This window comes from Sus scrofa, chromosome 8 (genome assembly GCF_000003025.6).
Source record: "Sus scrofa isolate TJ Tabasco breed Duroc chromosome 8, Sscrofa11.1, whole genome shotgun sequence".
Lineage (NCBI taxonomy): Eukaryota > Metazoa > Chordata > Mammalia > Artiodactyla > Suidae > Sus > Sus scrofa.
The window spans coordinates 60,779,528-60,800,686 of NC_010450.4; the positions used below are offsets into that span (position 1 = coordinate 60,779,528).

General features: G+C 34.0%; 1 protein-coding gene across 1 annotated transcript in view; it reads left to right on the forward strand.

Moving 5' to 3' along the window:
* The window catches only part of ADGRL3 (adhesion G protein-coupled receptor L3), an 811,898-nt gene extending 791,248 nt beyond the window's left edge, over nucleotides 1–20,650 (forward strand). The window contains 3 exon segments of the mRNA XM_021100590.1: nucleotides 5,695–5,823; nucleotides 10,608–10,625; nucleotides 12,571–20,650. Of these exon segments, the coding sequence (XP_020956249.1) occupies nucleotides 5,695–5,823; nucleotides 10,608–10,625; nucleotides 12,571–13,226 (803 nt within the window). The 3' untranslated portion in view covers nucleotides 13,227–20,650.

A 21,159-nucleotide genomic window follows, 5' to 3' on the forward strand; every position in this document is an offset into this window, starting at 1 on the left:
TTTTTACATAGCCACTTTGAGCTTTTTGAGTCATGACAGTCTGTTCCATTTTTTTAATTTCCCCCTCTAATCGTTATCTGCAGTAAGTATTCGGGTAGAATTTTGTGTTTCCAAATAATTATGAGTGGTTATCTTTGCTTCAAATGTCTCAGTATTATGGTCCATGGTATTGGAAGGCAATACATCACATTAGGAATGAGAACTTTAAAAAATGTACTCAAATTATAGAACGACTTATAATTGATAAAATGACTTTGTTTTCGTTTTCATATTTTCAAGATACCATACATGTCACATAGATTTTTTCATTAATTAGGCATATGTTTACTGAGCTCTAAGAAACATTCTAGGCATGATATGGAGAGGTGAAAAAAGCCCTATGTACTCTTTGTCTTCCTGGGCTTTGTATTCCAGGAAATGAGCACATAAACATGCTTTTCACATACATAGTGTTGTAACTCTTCCTCACCAGCACCCCACCATCATCTTATTTGTGTCTTCAAACTGACTAACCACTAAGCTTAACTTTTCAGCTGAAAAACAGTGACAGATGGTCTGTAAACACTGATGGTCTTGGAAGTCTTCGGCAATTTCACAGCTATTAGAAGGGAAGTTTACAAATCAGAAGCTAGTCTGAGGGAAGAGGAAGAGACAGGATGGACAGAACCTTGGAAAATCGTATCAGCATTCAAAGGCTGAGTGAACTGGAGAAACAAACAAGAGACTTCAGCAAAGACAAGTGAAAGGCAGTGCAGCTTCAGAGAAGAGGCAAAACTGTGTACATAAAAGATGAAGGAAGACAGGGTCTGAGCAGGTTTCTAGACAGAATCTAGGCATTGACAACAAGCTGTTTTTTGTTTGGTTTGGTTTTGGGTTTTTTTGTTGTTTGTTTAGCCCTCTCAGTGCTCCCTTAAGTGTGAGCGGGTGCTGGAGGTAGCAGCTTTGGGGAAAATTGCACGTGTTTGGGATGGTAACAGGAAAAGTGGTCTCTGAGGTCACTGCAAGCTTTGAGTGTCCATGAAATAGTATTAAGTTCTTACATTGGGTGAATCAAATGAGGGATGATTTTTCAGTTATTCAGACATCTCCCTCTTCTTTTCAAACTAGCAAACTCATATTGTCCATAACCTTATATTCTTTGCAAAACATTACTCACCAAACTCCACAGTCTACTCTGCAGTTCCTGGTACTAAGTCCTTGCTTGTTTTACAACTTGCCACTTTTAGAACTAAAGTCCTTGCCACTTTTAGAACTAAATGTAATTAGTCGGTGACACTAATTACATTTGTTTCACATGGTGCATGAGGTATAAAAATGATAGTGAAAAAGCCACTTCAATAGTGATTCTTTTTCTCTTGGGAAAAACATCCTTAATATCAAGGATAAAGAGGAAACAGGTTTTATTATTAAGTTTTAACTTTCTTAAGTGTTTGTGTGGGTCTAGATTTAACAGCAGGTGAATCACTAATCATGTCACTCACTGGGGCTGTAGGTCAGTAACTGATTCTGGATTGCACCTGGATTTGAGGAAGCAACCTACCAAAGCCATGCGGCTGAGACTGAGTATTGTTTCATTCCATCAATGCTGTGTCATAATACAACTGCACACCAGTCCGTTTCTGCACGTGTTGCTGACCTTTCTAGCTTAGCAGGAATTGATGGTAAATAAGTGAACTTTAAAATTCAGTCTTCCTGCATGTGTAAGTTTCACTGGTACAAGTGCTTTAAATTTAAAGCACATTCAAAAATCAGAAAAACATTAAGAAAAACTGAAAAGGAACTTTAGGCTAGGAAGTATGTAGTCAGATGGATTATTTCTACAGATTTTGATAGTTTCTTTAGGATTCCACTATGGAAGCTTTTTTGGGCTGCACCCATGGCATATGGAGGTTCCCAGGCTAGGAGTAGAACCGGACCTGTAGTCGGCAGCCTACACCACAGCCACAGCAACGCAGGATCTGAGCCATGTCTGTGACCTACACCACAGCTCACAGCAATGGTGGATCCTTAACCCATTGAGCAAGGCCAGGGATCGAACCTTTGTCCTCATGAATGCTAGTCAGATTTGTTAACTACTGAGAATTCCTAATTAAACTTCTTTGTTCTTAAACTATAAGCGTTTATGTAAACTGAATGCTAAACAGAAATCAAAATCTTGCTTGAGTCGCCTGCTTCTTGCTTACGCTTGATTCTTCTAAACTCAATTGTTTCCTTATCCTAAAGCAGAAGTCTTCTTTTTCACTTAAATCATTTTACCTTTTATTATTTTTTAAATTGAGGTAAATTGTCACATAATATTATTAGTTTCTAGGGTATAACTAATTCGATACTTGCGTGTATTGTGAAATAATCCTCAAGGTGAGTTCCTTCCCCTTTATCACCATGAGCAGTTACAGTTTTCTTTGTTCTTTCCATGAGAACTTTTTAGCAGATCATCTTGTTTTACATCAGCATAGGAACAGAACCCAAAGGAATATTTTTTTTATAAGCTTTATAAGAAGCAAGTTAAAAAAAAAAAAAGGTGAGCCATCCTCCCAGGCTACTGTTTGTTTTCCAATTAATTGAAATTATAAATAACGTGTAGGAATGAAGGGAAATGTGTAGAGCGGCACATGTAAGTCCCAGCCACTAGATTTTACCCTCATTTGGTCTGCGAGGAAGTATAAAGCATTGGAGCAATTTGATGCTTTTAAGGCTTATACCCTTGTTAATTTTAAGTTGCTTTCACCTTTCTTTTTTTAATTTAAAAGCTTATTTAGAGCAACTTAAGAAAGCCATTACTTGTATCAGAAGACTTACTTTCCTTTTCTACTTGAAAAAAAGTCTACAATAACAAATATTAAGTAAGCAGGTATAATTTCCAAGTAGTTTGCTTTTTGAAAATCTTGGGCAGACCAAATTCTGTCTCAAACAATTAATCTTACATTTGTATGACATCAACAGTATCTGTGTTTGACATTTAGAGTGTTCTATTTCTTATTTGAAAGGCACTATAGCCAACTCCTTTTAGCTTTTCTTACTAAATATTATATATTTAATTCATCAATGGGAAATAATATCCTGATATACCCATTAAAGTGAAGATCTGTTATCTCACAGTGAAAAGACATTTAAATGTATGTGTTTTACAATTTCAGCAAATGTTCATCAAGGACATAGTAAGTGAAAAATTCAGAGCAACTTATATGCTAATTCTTTGCATAGGATGTATAGGATACAAACATATGGCTTATATCCTGATAGAACTGAAACTTAGCAGCTTTGGAGATCTGACAAACTGTGTTGGCCTTTAAATCTAGAGTTCACTTTCTCAGTTTTGAGGCTTAAAATATTTATTTGACTGATAATTTGCTGTATATCAGAGGTATGATAAGAAAAAGTTATCTCTTCATTTTTTCAACATTTCTATGAATGACTAAATGTTTTTTATTCGTTCAGTATAGAATACTTTTTATTTTGAGGCAATTGTAGGTTCACTTGCAATTTTACAAAATAATACAGAGATCATGTACCTTTTACCCAGTTCCCCACCGTAATATCTTGTAAAATACAGTGTCACAATTAGGATATTGATATTGCTACAATCCACCAATTTGGTTTCGATTTCTTCAGTTTCGCTTGTATTTAATTGTATTTGTGTTTATATTTTTGTGTGTGTGCGTGTGCGTGTGTTAAATCACTGCAGTTCTATCGCAAGAGTAGGTTTCTGTTACATGCTGTCATAATCAGGATACAGAGTAGTTCCATCACCACAAGGAATGCTCTTGTTGCTGTTTTATGACCAGACACACTTCCCTCCCCTTTGCATTTTTAAACCCTGGCAACCACCAAACTGTTCTCCATTTCTGTAATTTTGTCATTTCAATAATATGATATATGTATGAATCATTCATTATGTAACCTTTGAAGAGGCGCTTTTACCCCATATAATTGTCTAGAAATTCCTCCAGATCATCATGTGTACTGTTGGTTGTTCCTTCTTATTGCTGAGTCATATTCCATGATATGGTTTGTGCCATAGGTTGTTTAGCTTTTCACCAGTCAAAGGACATCTGATCTCTTTCTCGTTATGGGCCATTACAAATAGAGATGCCATGAACATTCATCTGTAGGTTTTTGTGTGAGCCTAAATTTCCAGTTCTCTGTGATAATTGTCCAAGAAGGCAATTGCTGGGTAGTATGGTGATGGCACATCTAGTTTTATAAGAAAGTGCCAGACTATTTTTCAGAGTAGCTATATGTACTACATTCCCACCAACAAAGTATGAGTGATCCAGTTTCTCTTCACCCATGCCAGCATTTGAGGTCATCACCGTTTTTATTTTAAGCATATAGTGATGTCACATTATGTTTTCATCTGTATTTCCCCAATGACTAATAGCAGTTCCTTTTGTGAGCTTGTTTGCCACCTGTATCTCCTCTTCCGTGAAATGTCTGTTCACACCTTTGGCCCATTTTATAACTGAAATGCTTTTTGTTTTGTTTCCTTGTTGATTGTTTATTTTTTACTGATGACTTTTGAGAGTTCTCTAAAACCCCAGATATCCCCAATACTAGTTCTTTGTTGGATTGCAAATATTTATAAATTTGTTTGCAAATATTTTCTCCTGTTCCATAGGGTATATTTTCATTTTTAATATATATATACATTTAAATTAACATATACCTGTGTTTTCAAGTTGTCCCTATACAATTTGTATTTTCCTTTCCTCAGTCATTTTTCCATTCTTTATTATCTAACATAAATATATATTCTGCCTATCATTTCCATACATGACCAAATTATATTTAATGAAATGGGTTTTTCTAAACTTTTTTGCTTTTTTGGTTAAATGGCTATGCAGGGTGGAAGGTTGTAATAATGCACACTGAGAGTGTGTTAGAACCTAGGTACATCTGTCCATAAAGAGATGAAAGAGTTCAACTTTGTTATTTTGCTATGCCAAAGTCCAAACAACCAGTTGGAAAATGGAAAATGGAATTATATATATTGCTTGATACCATGAAGTTAGTACTTTTATTTAAAATGTTTTAAAAATAGTATCCTTATGATCATTTTATCAGATTTATAAGTTCACCTAATTAGTATACTTATTATGGTGTACTAATAAGAGTGATTGTATTTTATTTTATTTCAATTTAAACAATTCTTCATAAAATTTTAAGAAATGTCAAAATCTTCTGTTGTGTCAACAACTGCTCTCCAAATGAGTGTTTTATCATAAATGTTGCCTTTTATTATTTTCATTGAAAACAACTCAATTATTTCTGATTGAGGGAGTGTTTTGTTTAGTTTTACCTTTTCTTTTTGTGTTTAAACTTTTTTTTTTTTTCAGCTCCTGTTCTGTGTTTTGTGTTTTGTTTGTATGGAAGACTGTAATTTTGCTTTTTTAAAATTTTCATTTTTAGCAAGCATGGGAATATATTCTTGCTTACACTCTGGGAAAGAGAACACCCTAAATGTGGCTTAATCAGCACTGTAAATCATTTTCTTTCTTTCCCATGGACTCGGATATGTGCATTGTTGGAACACGTGTGCTGTAGTGGCATATATTTTTTGAGTCTAACTAGTTGCCTGCCTGTAATCAGGACTATATCAACTGTTGTCATTCTAAATGTTTCCTTTCTTTTTTTCAAACACATTTGCCTGATTGACCTTTTTTTTTTCTCTGTCTTTCTATGGGGCTGCTCCAGGAGCCATGGCTAATCATCTCATAAGCAATGCTCTGCTTCGTCCGCATGGTACTAACAATCCCTATAATACATTGCTTGGGGAACCGGCGGTCTGTAACAACCCTTCTGTCAGCATGTACAACGCACAAGGTGTGCTGGAATTTATCTTAATTTTTTCAAGTGAGGGTCCCATTTTATGGCCACATTTTATTTTTCTTTCCTTCCTCCTGCCTCTTCTTTCTTTTGGAAGCAGACACACAGACTCTTCTCACCCTCCACTACTCTTGGTGCTTTTATTTTCCATTTTCCGTAGGTTTTCCTTAGTAAGAAAAGGATTCCTTCCTTCTGATAAACAAATGCTTGATTCATCAATATGTGTTTGTTTCTCTGTAACGTTATAAAATGTATTGTGGTTTGTCAGTACTTTCCCTGTTGTTGATTGATTTCTGTATGAAATACCTATGTGTGCATTTTGAGAAATGAGCTATTGGCCTAAGGTAAGTAAGAGAGGAAGACCTGATTCAATAATCTTAATGTTATAAGAGCAAGAAAATAATCTTACCCTGTGATACCATGAAGCACACTCTAGGCATAAAGCATCATTGTGGATGAAAACACTTTAATCAACTCCATGGAAAATTACATTGGAATGAGCTGTGGAGGAAAGAATGGTGAATGAAATGGTAGCTGATCAGGTTCCTACCTTAGGTTGGTAGCACCTGTATAAACTGGCTCAGGAAGGTCATGAAATGTTTTTTCTGCTATGGTGGCTGCACGTTAAGAACGATTTTTTTTGTTGTTGTTCTTGTTTTTGGCCTTTTTTAAGGCCACACCTGTGGCATATGGGGTTCCCAGGCTAGGGATCTAATCAGACCTATACCACAGCTCATAGCAACAACGGATCCTTAACCCACTGAGTGAGGCCAGGAATCAAACCTGCAACCTCCTGGTTCCTAGTTGGATTCGGTTCTGCTGCGCCATGACAGGAGCTCCAAAACAAGGGTTTTAAATATGGTTCCTCGGTATATGCTCCAGTGTCAAATGATTTAAAATTTTAATTGTATCTCAAACAAATAAGCACGAATCTCTTTAAAACCACTTTGCATGTGGATATGGCTTTACCTTTTCTAAGGTAAGCATATATTAGGGGCACAAGGAATTTAAATATATATGTATATATCATAAGTAAAGTGACCACATGAAAAAATTATTCAAGTAAAAGTTTCATAGAAGAACAATTTTAGTCAGTGATCCACCTATTTAAAATTATATTTGAGAGAAAATTCACTGTAACAAAGAGACTTCAGAGGTTCCTTCAAGTTGGATATGATAGATTAGCAATATTTTAACTTTCCAGGAAATTTTGAATAAAATTTCTATCATCCTCTTTGGGAATGTGTGTGTGTGTGTGTGTGTGTGTGTGTGTGTGTGTTCCTTCTCAGGTAGAGGTAAAATATTAGTAGCATAAGTGTGAAAAGCATGGTATGAATGCTTATTCCAGGAAAGTGTGATTGTTGCAACATGGCTAACGGGTGTCTAAACCATCTGAGTTTCTCAGGTGACACCTTGCAGATATGAAAAAATTATTTCAAAAATATCAAAGTCAGTAATGCAGAAGTGACCTCAGGAATATGGTCAAGTTGTCGACAGGATTAAATAATTAAGCAAACTGTTGATTTTGTTGGATTTCTTAAGACCTGTACTTTAGAATCATAGATTAGAACTGAAAGAAGGGATAGAACTCACAGAATCCACTTTGCCGTGTTGCTGACATTCTGTCAGCCGCTGCTTAAGTATTTCCTCTAATGAGGCACTTCCTACCTCAGGATTTCATATATTCCATTGTTGAAATGTTCCATTTGTCCATTATTTTTTTCTTTCTGCCAAGCTGAAATTTGCCTCTGGCCATGGTGCTTAGGTTTGCCTTCTAGAACAGAGATGAGGAAAGCATTTTTCTGCTCTCTCTGGCAGTCCGTTAAATACTTGAAGTCGGTTGATCTGGCTTCTCGTAGTCCTCCATTGCCCTAGTAAAACACCCTCAGTGCTATCAGGAGGAGAGAGAGATTCTTCATGGTTATCCCTGCCCCATTACATTGTCTAGCACTTGTCTATGTCCCTATTTCACTGTAGCCCTCAGTGCACTGAGGTGCATAATGCACTAAGTGTGGTTTGGCAGACCAATTTTGTAGACCTGATAGAGGCTTGTTTGGGTTTTTTTCTTTATTTTCACTAGGCTAAGTGACAGATAATTTTGTCATTAGAAACATTTTAAAGTGTGCTGATATATGAATAAGTCTTGAATGTGGTTAAATGAAGATGTATACCACATCTGCAAATTAAATCTGTTCTCCATTATTCATCTTACACAAAGAATTGTTAGAAATTGTTTTAAAATAAGGAATAAATTTAGGTCACATTTTGTTTAGCTTTTGTGATTATTCAGATATAATTTCTAATGTCTCATATAATGAAAAACTAACAATTATTAACCTATAGTTTTCTCTAATTCAGTATCTGCCTTCTAATTTTATTACTGGTATCCTAAATTGGGAGATTTTTCTAAGGATGGAACACTATTATAAATACTATCAAAGTGAAATTCTCACAAAAATTTTAAAATATTACCATGTAGATTCAAAATTTTCTTCCTGGGGAGCCTATTACTGAATATTGCTATTGAGGTTTATCATTAACTACACAAAGGATTTGTCTGAATGTATTTGTTGTTTATGACAGTAAATTAAATAAATTCTACTTACTTTTCTTAAAAACAAAAGTAAATAATTTTATTATTGGTTTTCAGAGTCAGAAATGGAGTTGTTCAACTGTTTTATGTTTTAATAATTTTTGAGATGTTAAGAAACTCTGGTAGTGCTTAAAATAACTTTCTTACCACTGACCAAAAATAAAACTTGGTGATTGTCATATTGCTACTAATCTTATGCTTTCAGATGAATGCACATATATTCTTACTGGCAAGGTGAAATCTTACATGAAATATAGGTGGCTGGGTATGTACTGGAGTGGTTTATGTTGAATTACCACTTGGTTCTGTTCTCTTGGTCCTTTAATTCTGTTGTTACCAATGCCATCCAAGCAAAGAAACATTCAGATTTAAAGTCTCCATTTTTGTGTGTGATGCCTTTATTTAAAATATGTAAAGATATATTTACAGCGTTACTGATGCATATAGAGTTAGGAATAAAGATGAATAATATACCGTTGTTATATTGCATTCGTATTCTATCTGTGGAAGTATTTTAAACCTCATGTATAGTATTTCTGGACTGTTATCTTCTTGTCAGTGTTGAATGCAATTTTTGTAGGATAAATCTCATTATAGATTAAACTGTCAACAAAACATAATGTAGAGAAGTCATGCTTTTGCAATTAATTTACATTTTAAAGTAATTTAATTCAATTCTAAAACTAAGGAAAGACATGTATCTTTAGGGTAGAATATAGTGATGAATACATTACAGTTGTCAAGAATACAGGGTTATGTTATAAAGCGAATGGATAAATATTCTGGTATGGCTTTTGAAGCCTAAGGCAGATGTGAGGAGAAGGTGATGGATAGGTCCACAGAGAAAATCGAGAGTTCCCTTCTTGGTCCCAGACCTGCCCCTGTTCGCAGAGTGGTGTCAGATAAGGCTGAGTCTCTCTTGCCTGCAGTTTCCTCATCTTGAAAAGCAGGAGTTGAACTTTGGTTATTGCTCATGTGCTCTCCAGTTCGAAAATGTTATCATTTTTTTACAGAAGGAGCCATAACCAGCCTGTAGACCATTTCCATCTGTTGCTATCCTAGTTTGGATTTTTATTTCAAATTCTTTTTCTAAACCTATTTTTAAACTTTTAAAAGAAATTGTCTCTGCATTTTGAAATATTGTTGGCCTTTTATTGAGAAGCAAATCGACTTTTAAAGTACAAATCTCTAAAGCAGTGGTCAAATTATAACAACTTGGAATCTCTTGAAATGATCTAGCCCAGTGATTTTGCTGGGTTTTATTTTGTAATGATTTAACCTTCCTGTAAACAAAATCAGCAACAGCAGGTCTTTTTGATCTGATTAAAACAAGAAGGATTTTTTGTTGTTGTTTTTTTTTTTTTTTAATTTGCTAGGATTGTTTTTAAAGGGTCAACTTTTAAAATGTTTGTTTGCATATGATTGTGTAACGATCCAGAAAAAACCTGATATTGATTTTGGTGGTATTTTTCCACCCTTTCATTTTCTTGATACAGAATAATAAATGGATTTAACTTTTTTCTTTTTCCATGGTTATACAACTTTTGAATATGAGCTCCCAAAATGACAGTATCGATCAGTATTATTTACAAATGATGAGAAGCACATTTGTTATAAATTCAGAGGGAGGAAAATAACCTTTGTACCTGAGCACAGAAGACGCATAAGAGAAAAAAACACAATTGTGAAAACTTCAAAATATATTTTTTCTCTGTATATAAAGATTGTATTTATAATCTTACTGAAAAAATGTTAAAATTAAATGACATTCCTTAGAAGCAAGTGTGTCCTACCACATCCGCAAGCACACATATCTATAATATTGAAATATAGTTGTGGGAGTGGTAATAGCTTGCCCTCAGGATTTTACTCTTTCTGGTTGGTGTGATAATTTTAACTTTAAAACAAATGTGTATTTGTTTGAAATTTACAAACTGAAGAAACACTTATTAAAGACTCATTTTATTAGCATGTCTTAAGGGGGTTTCTTATTTTCTGACTAACATTTCAGTATTTTTAATTATGATCAACCATGTAACACAGACTCATGAATTTCGGGGCAGGGGAATTATTTCCTTTGACTCTTTTTTCTGCATATCATCAATTTGCTTTTTACTCATGTTTCTTCTACTGTCGCTGTAAGCTTACTTGTTGTTTTTTCTTTCCTTTTCTTCATGCTGTCGTTTAGAGCCGTACAGAGAGACAAGTATGGGAGTAAAGCTAAACATTGCATATCAAATGTAATTTTTTTTAGTTCACTTTTATTGCATCACATATAGAAGATGTAGTTATTAAAAACAGTTCATCTCACAATTTAAAAACTAAAGAACCAATGAATTGACTTATCTAAATATATGTTAATAGAGATTAGACGCTTTTGTTGTCTGATTCTTTTACTGTGTCACATAACATAGTTGTTAAGTCTCATGTAACGTTTGTGTGAGTTAAATTGTTTTTAAATTAAGCATTTATTTTTGCTAAGTAATTCATAAACTTTTAATTTTCATTACTACATTTCATCATACAAGTACATGTCACATGCAACAGACCCACTTTATTTTACTATGGCTGTTTCAATCCGTACCTAATGCATTGACAACAGAAATGATAAACACATGTTTCAATGCATCAGTTGCTGAACCATAACCATCAAGCATATACCATAACAGCCTCTGCAGCAGCAATCACCCATCACATACAGCCCTTTAAAAAGCATTAACTTTTATTTTTTCTTAACATTGTGGATTTGTCTACAAGATATCTTGACATGAAAATAAATCGCTTCACCCTATGTCTGTGATGGCTGCTTTTAACTGTATTTAATGCATTGCTGTCTTTGAAAACTGTGTTACTTTGAATACAGAGTGTGCATCAGAAGTCCATTTAAAAATTGATATATTTGGGACACTTTATTTAAACTAGCAATGAGATAGTTGAGTTTGATAAACATAACTGCATCACAGATATAGAATGAATGCTGTATTTTCACAAGTTAGCGATGTATTGAGAAGTTTAATAGAATTCTTCAATTAATTGTTCTATAAAAGATACCCTTTCTTATTTAGCAGTATTGGTTAAATGTTTGTGTTTTATTTTCTTTTGTGGTTGAATTTGAAGTGATTTATGGAAATATTATAGATTCATGGATTTCTGTTCATTCAAGAAAATGCAAAAACCTTGAAGAAGCATGTGGTCAAATTAATTTCACTGCAGCTGTTTCTTCCCAGAACAAGACGTTTAGTCTCTTAAACCTAAAATTTATTATGCACACAAAGTCATCACTCATTATGAAATGGAACTGTTAATATTGACACTATGGTTTTAGGAATCAGATCCCCCATATGTCCCTACACATTCCTTTGTAGAATTACCTAATGACCCTAAACAATTACTAATGGATTAATATATAATAGTAACCAAAGTGTTCATAACAGAAAAGAAAATTGGAAAGTAAATCCAAATATTTCTGTTTTGAAAAATCCCTATGTGCAAATTATTTCAATGTGCCATTTATTTAACTAGGCATTATTTCATGATTACATCATTCTGACAAATTTAACATAATCCTTTTGTGGTTTTGTGTGTAGAAATAATTTTTAATCTTACAAAATTACATATCAAATTATTAGAAACTGCTTGAATCTTTTACTTTGACCAGTATATCCAAAGTACCACACATGAATTATGTTAATATTATATCTCTTTCAGTGTTAAGATAATATGCAAAATTAAAGGTAATGAATTATTGAATTGACTTTGATGTGTATAAATTGAAAGCTATGAATAACTACAGCAAAATTTTGTCTTTTTTCCTAACTTAAAACCAAATTTGTTTCAAATACTGTCAGGCAATGTTTGGGTGGAAATTGCAAATTTATAATTTTTTTTTAATTTTCTTAAAGATTTACTTAAAATACTTATTTTCTGTTTATAAGAGTTCTACCAATTGTCCAAGTATACATACACATAGATGTGGACATACAGATTTAATAGTCTTTTTTATTTCCAAACATTTTATGCTTAATTAAATTGCTAGCAATTTATACATACTTCATAGTCGGGTGTTTTTGCTTTTGTGTTTGTGTGTATGTGTGTGTGTGTTCTATGGCCCACTGGATATAAATGTCATAGTGTTTTGTAATCTTTTTCAGAGGGGCTTCTGAACAATGCCAGGGATACAAGTGTCATGGATACTCTACCACTGAATGGTAACCATGGCAATAGTTACAGCATTGCCAGCGGGGAATACCTGAGCAACTGTGTGCAAATCATAGACCGTGGCTATAACCATAACGAGACCGCCCTAGAGAAAAAGATTCTGAAGGAACTCACTTCCAACTATATCCCGTCTTACCTGAATAACCACGAGCGCTCCAGCAGCGAACAGAACCGGAATCTGATGAACAAGCTGGTGAATAACCTGGGCAGTGGGAGTGAAGATAATGCCATTGTCCTGGATGATGCCACCTCCTTTAACCATGAAGAGAGTCTGGGCCTGGAACTTATTCATGAGGAATCAGATGCTCCTTTGCTGCCCCCAAGAGTTTACTCCACAGAGAACCACCAGCCACACCATTACACCAGAAGGCGGATCCCCCAGGACCACAGTGAGAGCTTTTTCCCGTTGCTAACCAACGAGCACACAGAAGATCTCCAGTCACCCCACAGGGACTCTCTCTACACCAGCATGCCGCACTGGCTGGTGTGCCTGCGGCAGAGAGCGTTACCACCAGCACCCAGACGGAACCCCCACCGGCCAAGTGTGGTGATGCCGAAGATGTTTACTACAAAAGCATGCCAAACCTAGGCTCCAGAAACCACGTCCATCAGCTGCACACCTACTACCAGCTAGGTCGCGGTAGCAGTGACGGATTTATAGTTCCTCCAAACAAAGATGGGACCCCCCCAGAAGGAAGTTCAAAAGGACCTGCTCATTTGGTCACTAGCCTATAGAAGATGACAGGACGTTAAGCCAACAAAACTGCGAACACCTGGTTGACTGTTCTGAGTTGATATAAGCAGTGGTAATAATGTGTGTACTCCTAAATCTTTATGCTGTTCTTGAACGACAAACACAAACTCTCAGATTCCTTTTTTTTAAAAAAAAAAAAACAAAAAACTTGGATTTTTAGGTCAGCCCAGGGGAGACAGATAACTGCTGAAATCCCCCTGTGCCCTCTGCTTTCCTGTCCTTTCCCCCCTCAGATGGAGACTTCATTATGTTAATGAACGAGACACGAAGAAAATGGCGCTCATTGTGGCCTTGTTGAATTATGTTGTGTTTGTTCTAACATCTCTGATGCTCTGTTACTATAATTACAAGGACCTGATTTTTTTAAAGGCCAGAACGGTTGTTTGAAATGAGTAACAATGCTGCATCTAGATTGGAGTGCTGCACAAACAGAAACGCAAAGCAAACTCTATCACATAGTGGATTTTAGTCACTCACAACCTGAATTCATCATAGCAGGAATAGCTGTGGTGTGCAAAATAAAACAACAAAATCAATAATGAGATGGAGAGGAATTCTAGAATTATATGCTAAATGCATATTTTATGATTTGCTGTATTAACTGATGATAAAACTAATGGCAGAAAAAAAAATGAACAATTTCTATGTAATGTACAGATACTAGCATTGCACATGTAGTCTGCTTTCTGTTCCTCCAGAATTTGAGTCCTGTTAATGTAGTGGAAAAAAAAGAAATTTTCTTTTTCTTTCGTGCTGGTCTTGCAAGTTTGTCTACCAGTAGGAGAGCAAAGATTCCTTCCTTTCTTCTTTCTTTTCTTTCTTCTTTGTTTCCTCTTTCCTTTCTTTTTTTTTTTTTTTTTGCCTTTTTTTTTCCTTTAAAATTTCATCTGGCAAAAAAATAAATAAATAAATAAATGAAGCTATCACTTTATAAAAATCATTTTCTAGTAATGCAAACAAATTATTTTTTACAAAAAAATAAATAAAATAAATAAAATTAGACTTCCTTCCCTCACTATATATCTTTATTCAGTCAGAATATTTCTGAGAGCATTTTTGCAAATTAGAGCAGGAAGAACTTTTCTGTTTACAGTGCACATCTGTTGTAATGCAAAGCATATTTGGCAAGCAGTTCATCACGAAGACAGTAGCTATGATTCTAGAAGTCAAGAGGTGTCAATAGAACTAGTGGGGCTTCTGCATGTTAAAAATGGTATCCCATAGGTGTGAAAGTGCTGAATGCTCGTCTGATCTCCACGTGGGCACCCGCACTACCAATTTTTAAAAGAAACTCACTCCCTTATAGAAAGAATCGAAAGGTCAAGTTATTTTGAAGCGATTTTTTAAAAAGCCTCTTCTGTTTATTAACAGGAAAGTTTATTTATTTGACAGGATTTTAAGTAATGTAGGAATATATGAGGTAAATTAGCACATATAATTTTTTTTTAAATTTATGATCCATTTTGTATGGTCTCAAAGTTGGATGACCTCATTACTAATATTTGTTGTAAAAGTGAAACTTGTTTGCCAACCAATAAACAACTGATTGAGATTTAGAAGATATTGTATTGATGTATGTACTATATGATTAATTATTCTTTTTCATTTTTCTTGCCTTTCTTTCTGTTTTCAATGTATAAACTTTGCTAAACCTCTATGGCCCAAATGAGCCATGCAAAAGAAATCAATCAGCCTAAATGAAAAACTAAGCACAAAATTATACAGTTTTTGCAGACAAAGTAATCCAGAAAAATGGGATGGGCATGTTTATGCTGGCTAAAATGAGATGCATAAACTTACTTTCGGGCAGGTTAATATATAGGTTACTGTGTGCTTATTTATAAACCAGCTTCAGTTGTACTGCTTATTATAAAAGTCAGCTTTAATCAGAGATTTTTAAGTATTGAATTGGGAGAGTGTGAATCATATTTTTTTCCTCCCTTATGAGCTTCATTTTGATGTTGGAAATTTAAATTCACTCAATTGGCTAACAGCTGCAAGAATAATGCAAAAAGAATATCCATTTTATAAAGACAGTTTAAGACATTTTTTATGCTAACTTTTTGTTTAACCTGTATAAGGTTAAAATGGGAGGGGAAAAGTCCTTTCAGAACAACTTTCTAGATGCCCAGTTACTGAAGAGTCTTTACCAGCAGTGTCCAAGCATAGAGACCCTCCCAGGTCTAAGAATGAATTTACTGAATTATCATTTCTATTATGGGATATCATGGTAATTTCTTTTTCTTTATTTTTTTCAAAAAAAAAAAAGCTAAACACCAGCCACCTATAAATTAATTTCTTAAATTATGAGGAGGAGTAGTTTAGAGAATAGTCAGTAATCTATATATGCAGTTTTAAACTATATGACAAAAGAAAAAATTCTGTTCTGGGCCAGAATACATCATAACTTTAATATCACCTCAAAATATTGTATGTGTAATTCCTCTTTAGTCACTTGAGGCATTTTTTAAGTCTACAGATCTTCTCTAAGTCACAGGAGACCCACAAGCTTTAATAGTAACTAGGTTTTCTCATGCCATATATGGCAACACTAGCCCTGGAAAGGTGGTTAGCCTATAGGTTACACAGAAGACATTTGGTACTGAAAGAATCCTTCTTAGACATGTTTAAGGTAACTTCAGAAACACAATGTAGTCTGTGATTATGAGTACTTAGGCTTGTTATGCCAATCCAGCAGTAATTTTTACGAAAGCAGCTCCATCCATCAGAAGCAAGTTTCACAGAATAATGGGGAAACTACCTCAATTCAGGTTGCTGATGCTGCCAATTCTTGATTTTTGATATTGCTACCTCCCTGCCCATTATCTTTTGTGTTTCATTATATGGAAATTGGAAGCAGATAGCCTCCCCAGCTCTACACAGGCCAAGTTGAAGAAAATCAGTTGAGCACATAAACTGGTGCAGAAAGCCATTCAGTCCTGTTAGTGACTACCAAGCTCCTACATTAAGATGAAAGGCTGAGATTTCTGAACTTGCATTTATCATAATTGGTGTGCTTTCAGAGAGACTTAAGATCCCAAAGACGTTTTGACAGGAAGAGATTATTCTCCTCAAATTCGATGTGACTATCGTGAAAACAAAACAGTGGATAAGAGTTAATTATGTATACATTGCAATAGAAATTTGTGTATATCAAACATTCATTTAGTCCACTTTACTCATTACACTAGCAAGGATTTTATTCACTTGAATATTTCTTTTTCACATGCATTTTCATGCGTAGCAATTGATAAATTAATAACTTTAAAATTCTCTTGGTATGACCATCTATGACTCTATTTTTAATATACCCTTTGATGGTCATGATTTACTTATTTGAATATTTCTGATGTGTTTATCTGATTTTTCATTAAGAAGTAAATTTTTATCAAACATACAATATATGCATAGCACATTATTTGGATAGCTGGAGGCAAAATTTATGCCAATAAAACGAACAAATTATTATTTCCAAGTAAAATGATGTTTTTATAACATTTTACGCTTGAACTTTTTTTCCTCTTTGGGGGCTATTTCCCATGATATATTATCAGGACACTAGCTAACAAACTTCATGTTTAGTTGATTCAGAAATTGTTGGGTTGTCATATCGCCCATGTTCCTAATTAATAATATTTATGGAGAAATCTAAATTTTTGATAGAGAAATATGATGGAATTCCAATTAAACTTTTTGAGCATCTGTCTTTGTTTTCACTCTATTAAAGTTAAAAATATTGTAGTTAAATAATAAATTGCTATGCTAAAATAGTCATAATGACAAAAAACTGGCATGAAAACAATTCTCTTGAGATAAAAATAATCAGAAAATATAGATACCAAATGCAGGTAATGGAGACCCCCTTAACTTCCTATAATACAAATTCAAGTTCAAATATAATTTATGATGTATATTTTTAATGTCCCCATTAATCTAAAAATGTTAACATATTGATGAAAGTTCTTTAAGATTTCATTTTTTAATATTAACTTGGCATGACAAAAGTTTTCATAAAACTAGAGTAAGTATATAAGTGAATTAGTAATATTTATAAAGAACCCATAGACTTAAAATTTAGGCAATATCTTCCCACATGTTCAAATCTGTTGATTAATTCACTTACTTTTAAAAATGACATTAAAAATTGCTTCAAAGATTGACTTTCTGCCTTATTATAGAGACAAATGGGAGAGGAAGATATTTCATCCGGGTTGTCTAAAAGATCAACTTCACACTAATCAATCGTCACTTTCTATTAGTGAAAGAATAATTCATTTTTAGAAGTTGTCCATCAGTACGGTACCAAAGTGCTATTGCTTGTGACATTTTTCAAAAAACAGAAAACACTGAAGAACTACTACACAGTCAATTCAGATTTAGAGAGAAAGAACTCAAACCCTAATTTGATTTTAAGCAATTCTGAAAATATTGACAAGAATGCTCTTTCTTCTCTAACAAATATAGTTAAGATAAAATATGTATGATCTTCCCCGTATATTATAGTATCAAGGTATTAGGATTAATTATGTTTAGTAATTCATAATTGTGGCTCACGACATAAATAATTATTATGCATTTCTAAGTAATACTTTAAATATATCTTACGTTACATCTCTGCACATCAATAAATTGGGAAGACAGAAGAACACACATGAGGCGACGACATTGCAAAATAGCTATGGAAGCATTTTTGTGCCAGTACATTCTACAAGGAAAGCTTCTTTCAGTTCCTAAAATAGATTCAGTGGATCCCAACTGTAAACTCAGTTTTGTAATCAGCATACAGGTCCCTCTTAAACCATCTGAAAAAGATTGCTAAGTATCTAAATTTTCATTTCTAGCCTAGAATAAGTTAAAGTGTTGGTAACGGCTTCTTTCCTGCTGAGGCAGTAAGAGGAATCTCTCCTATTTACTAATTAACCTGATGATTTCCTCTTTGCTTTAAAAGGGAAATCAATCTTTAGTTTCCACCTAAACACATACTTAGGCACTCCATTCCTTTTATTTTCAGTTTGCAGGGGAAATAGCTTGTTTGCAATATGACAAACTTTGTGATTTTTGTGATGAAACAGGTAGTTATTATAATTTTGCATACTCTCATTTGAAATGAAGTTACTGCTATTCCCTCTTTTTTAAAAAAAATATGTCGGCACTTTTTAACATCTAGGATCTTTATTATCCAATGCCTTTATTTCAACTATGTTTTGATGTTTCTCTCTCTTAATAGCAGGTCATGCAAATTTTTTAAATTTGTGTCCCTTTAGAGTGTTTCAGAGGTAACCACGAACTACGATTTTTAAGAAGGCAAGTGAAAGGAGAACTTTGATTTCTGTGAAGAAGTCAAGGAAGACTATACAAGATAAAAACCTCTATTGGGATAATGCAGTCTTTTTAATCATGATATCAGCAAAACCAAGCTGGCAAATTTATGGTAAGGTAGCTGAAGCTAGAGAAAAAAAATTTCCATGAAAAAATAATGAAAAACCTTAAACACTGTACCAAATTCCATTGATATGTTAAAAAAAATTAAAACTGAAGTTAAACATGTTATAATTTTAACCTGCCGATTCCACTGAAAATACTAAACACTTTTAACGCTCTTTAGATATTTTTTTGTGTAGCTACACTTTGTCTCAAAAAACATAAATATTTCTTAAATATAGGTATTTTTGCTCAATTCACGTTCACTAATCTGCTTACTCTCTTGTATGCCAACACAGTTAATGCTACGAGTAGCTTTGTACATTTTAGAGCTTTATTATGAATCTTTCTAATAAACATTAAATTAATATTAAATTGGAATTATGTACATTGTGAAAAATAATTCATAACCAAGCAATATCCATATTATAGGATAATTCATTATATATATGAGTATTACTTTGAGACTGAACAAATAATTATGCTGCTGAAAATATTACTCTCAAGTCCTTCTCTCTCTTCAATTATTGTAGTCAATTCATAAAATTCTGCAGACAGTTGTGCCCGTGATGTGTTATCAAAGTACTCCATAATCCAAATGTGTCTAAAAGTATTCCCAAGGCTTCTTTCATTCTAAAATGCTAAAGGAAAGAGCTTGAAAGAAGAGAGAGAAAGTAAATTTGTCTTCTAAGGGTCTAATTTAGATAAACGTTGTCACTGAGAATGAATAATTTTAAAATGAGAATGTTGCACTCTGTGATCTGAGGGAGAGATTATTAAAGACTTACTGTTAGTCCAATATTGGAGGACTTCAGATTTTAAAGGCGTTAAGTTTGTCTCAATGGCCCAAGACTGCAGAATCTCACACTACATTGGCAAAGAAGTATTATTTAAAATCTGTACCTAAAGTGGCTTTTTACAGGTTAATTCCTCTGAGTTTTCTGAAGGTGAAATTGGCAAAATAGTCCTTGCTTCAAAATGAAATGTATTGGTTGACCTCAAAAACAAAATGTTTGGCAAAATTCATGAGTGTCCTCAAGCCTTTAATAGAAAGTAGAGGTCTTGGGGGATGGACTCACAATACACTGACTAGAACAGAGTGTCCTCTTATGCCGACCACTGCCTAGGCCTCTGAAACCTTTTTTAATGCCTTGAATTTCAACTTGTCACAATGTCTTATGTTTTGAATGACATTATGAATCAAGAGAGATGAGGAAAAAACAATAAAAGTTGGTTTTCATGCCTCATTTGAAATAAAGATTTCCTTTACCATCCTAAGTAATAAAAGATGATATGTCTTGAAACAGCTGTGGACAATCAAAATGTGTTCATTTATAAACAAGACTTCTTTGTATAGTCTAACTCTGATCTTTGCCTATGAATTACAAAGACAAGAATTGCAGGAAGAGTCAACTTGACTTCCTTTAATGGCTTCTGTGAATGTACTGGAAAGTGGAAGAATAATTTGGAAAAGTTTTCATGCTGTTTTCGCATTTGCCTAGCATTGAATCTAATTCAAGATGCATCTTTTCAAAAAAAAAAAAAAAGATAGTTTATTTTAAAAACTAACCACTAATTAAGCTATTTCTCATTGACAAGAAAAAATCACTTTTTTAGGAACAAGAAATAGTTGTTGCAGGATTTGGTCTCTTACATTCTCATATATTTACACATGACATTAATCTCATCATAGACACCTACCAGATTTCAATATGTTGGATTTTTTTTTCCCCTTGTTCAAGCTTTCCAACATTTTTTTCTTCCTTAAATGCTCTGTACAATCACATGTAAAATCATGAGCTACAAACCTCAATAAAAACAATCTCAGTAAACAAGAAGTAATGTAGTCACTGTTATTATATGGAAAACCCAAATTTTTGGTTTGGGGACTGTGTTTAAAGCTGCAGGATAGTAACTGAAACATGGACCCCTAATATATTGTCTTAATATCTCCTCACCCTTCGACCATCTCTCACACATTGAAAATAAAATGTGAGGCTATTTTCTCTATGTTTTCTGAGAACAGCTGCCACCCAAGGTGTCTATTTATTCTTTCCAGGAAGATAAGGAAGTTAAATTGAGAACTTTCTGTTTGCCCTTCAAGTTTGCCAGTAATATGATATAGTCAAATGCATCTTGTTTCTGCTGCCTGATCAATTTATTTCTCCTCATCTCAGACCAAGGAGTAGGAGAGTCAGTCACCAATGAACCTCTGGTCCAAGGGGGAGTTTGAAGCTCTGTGCTGTGATGGGCCATTCTTCTTTTGAATAAAGGGCACCATGAATATAGTATGTGTTGTGGGCCATGAAGACAGACAGTATATAATCATCATTCCGCAGTGTCAGGG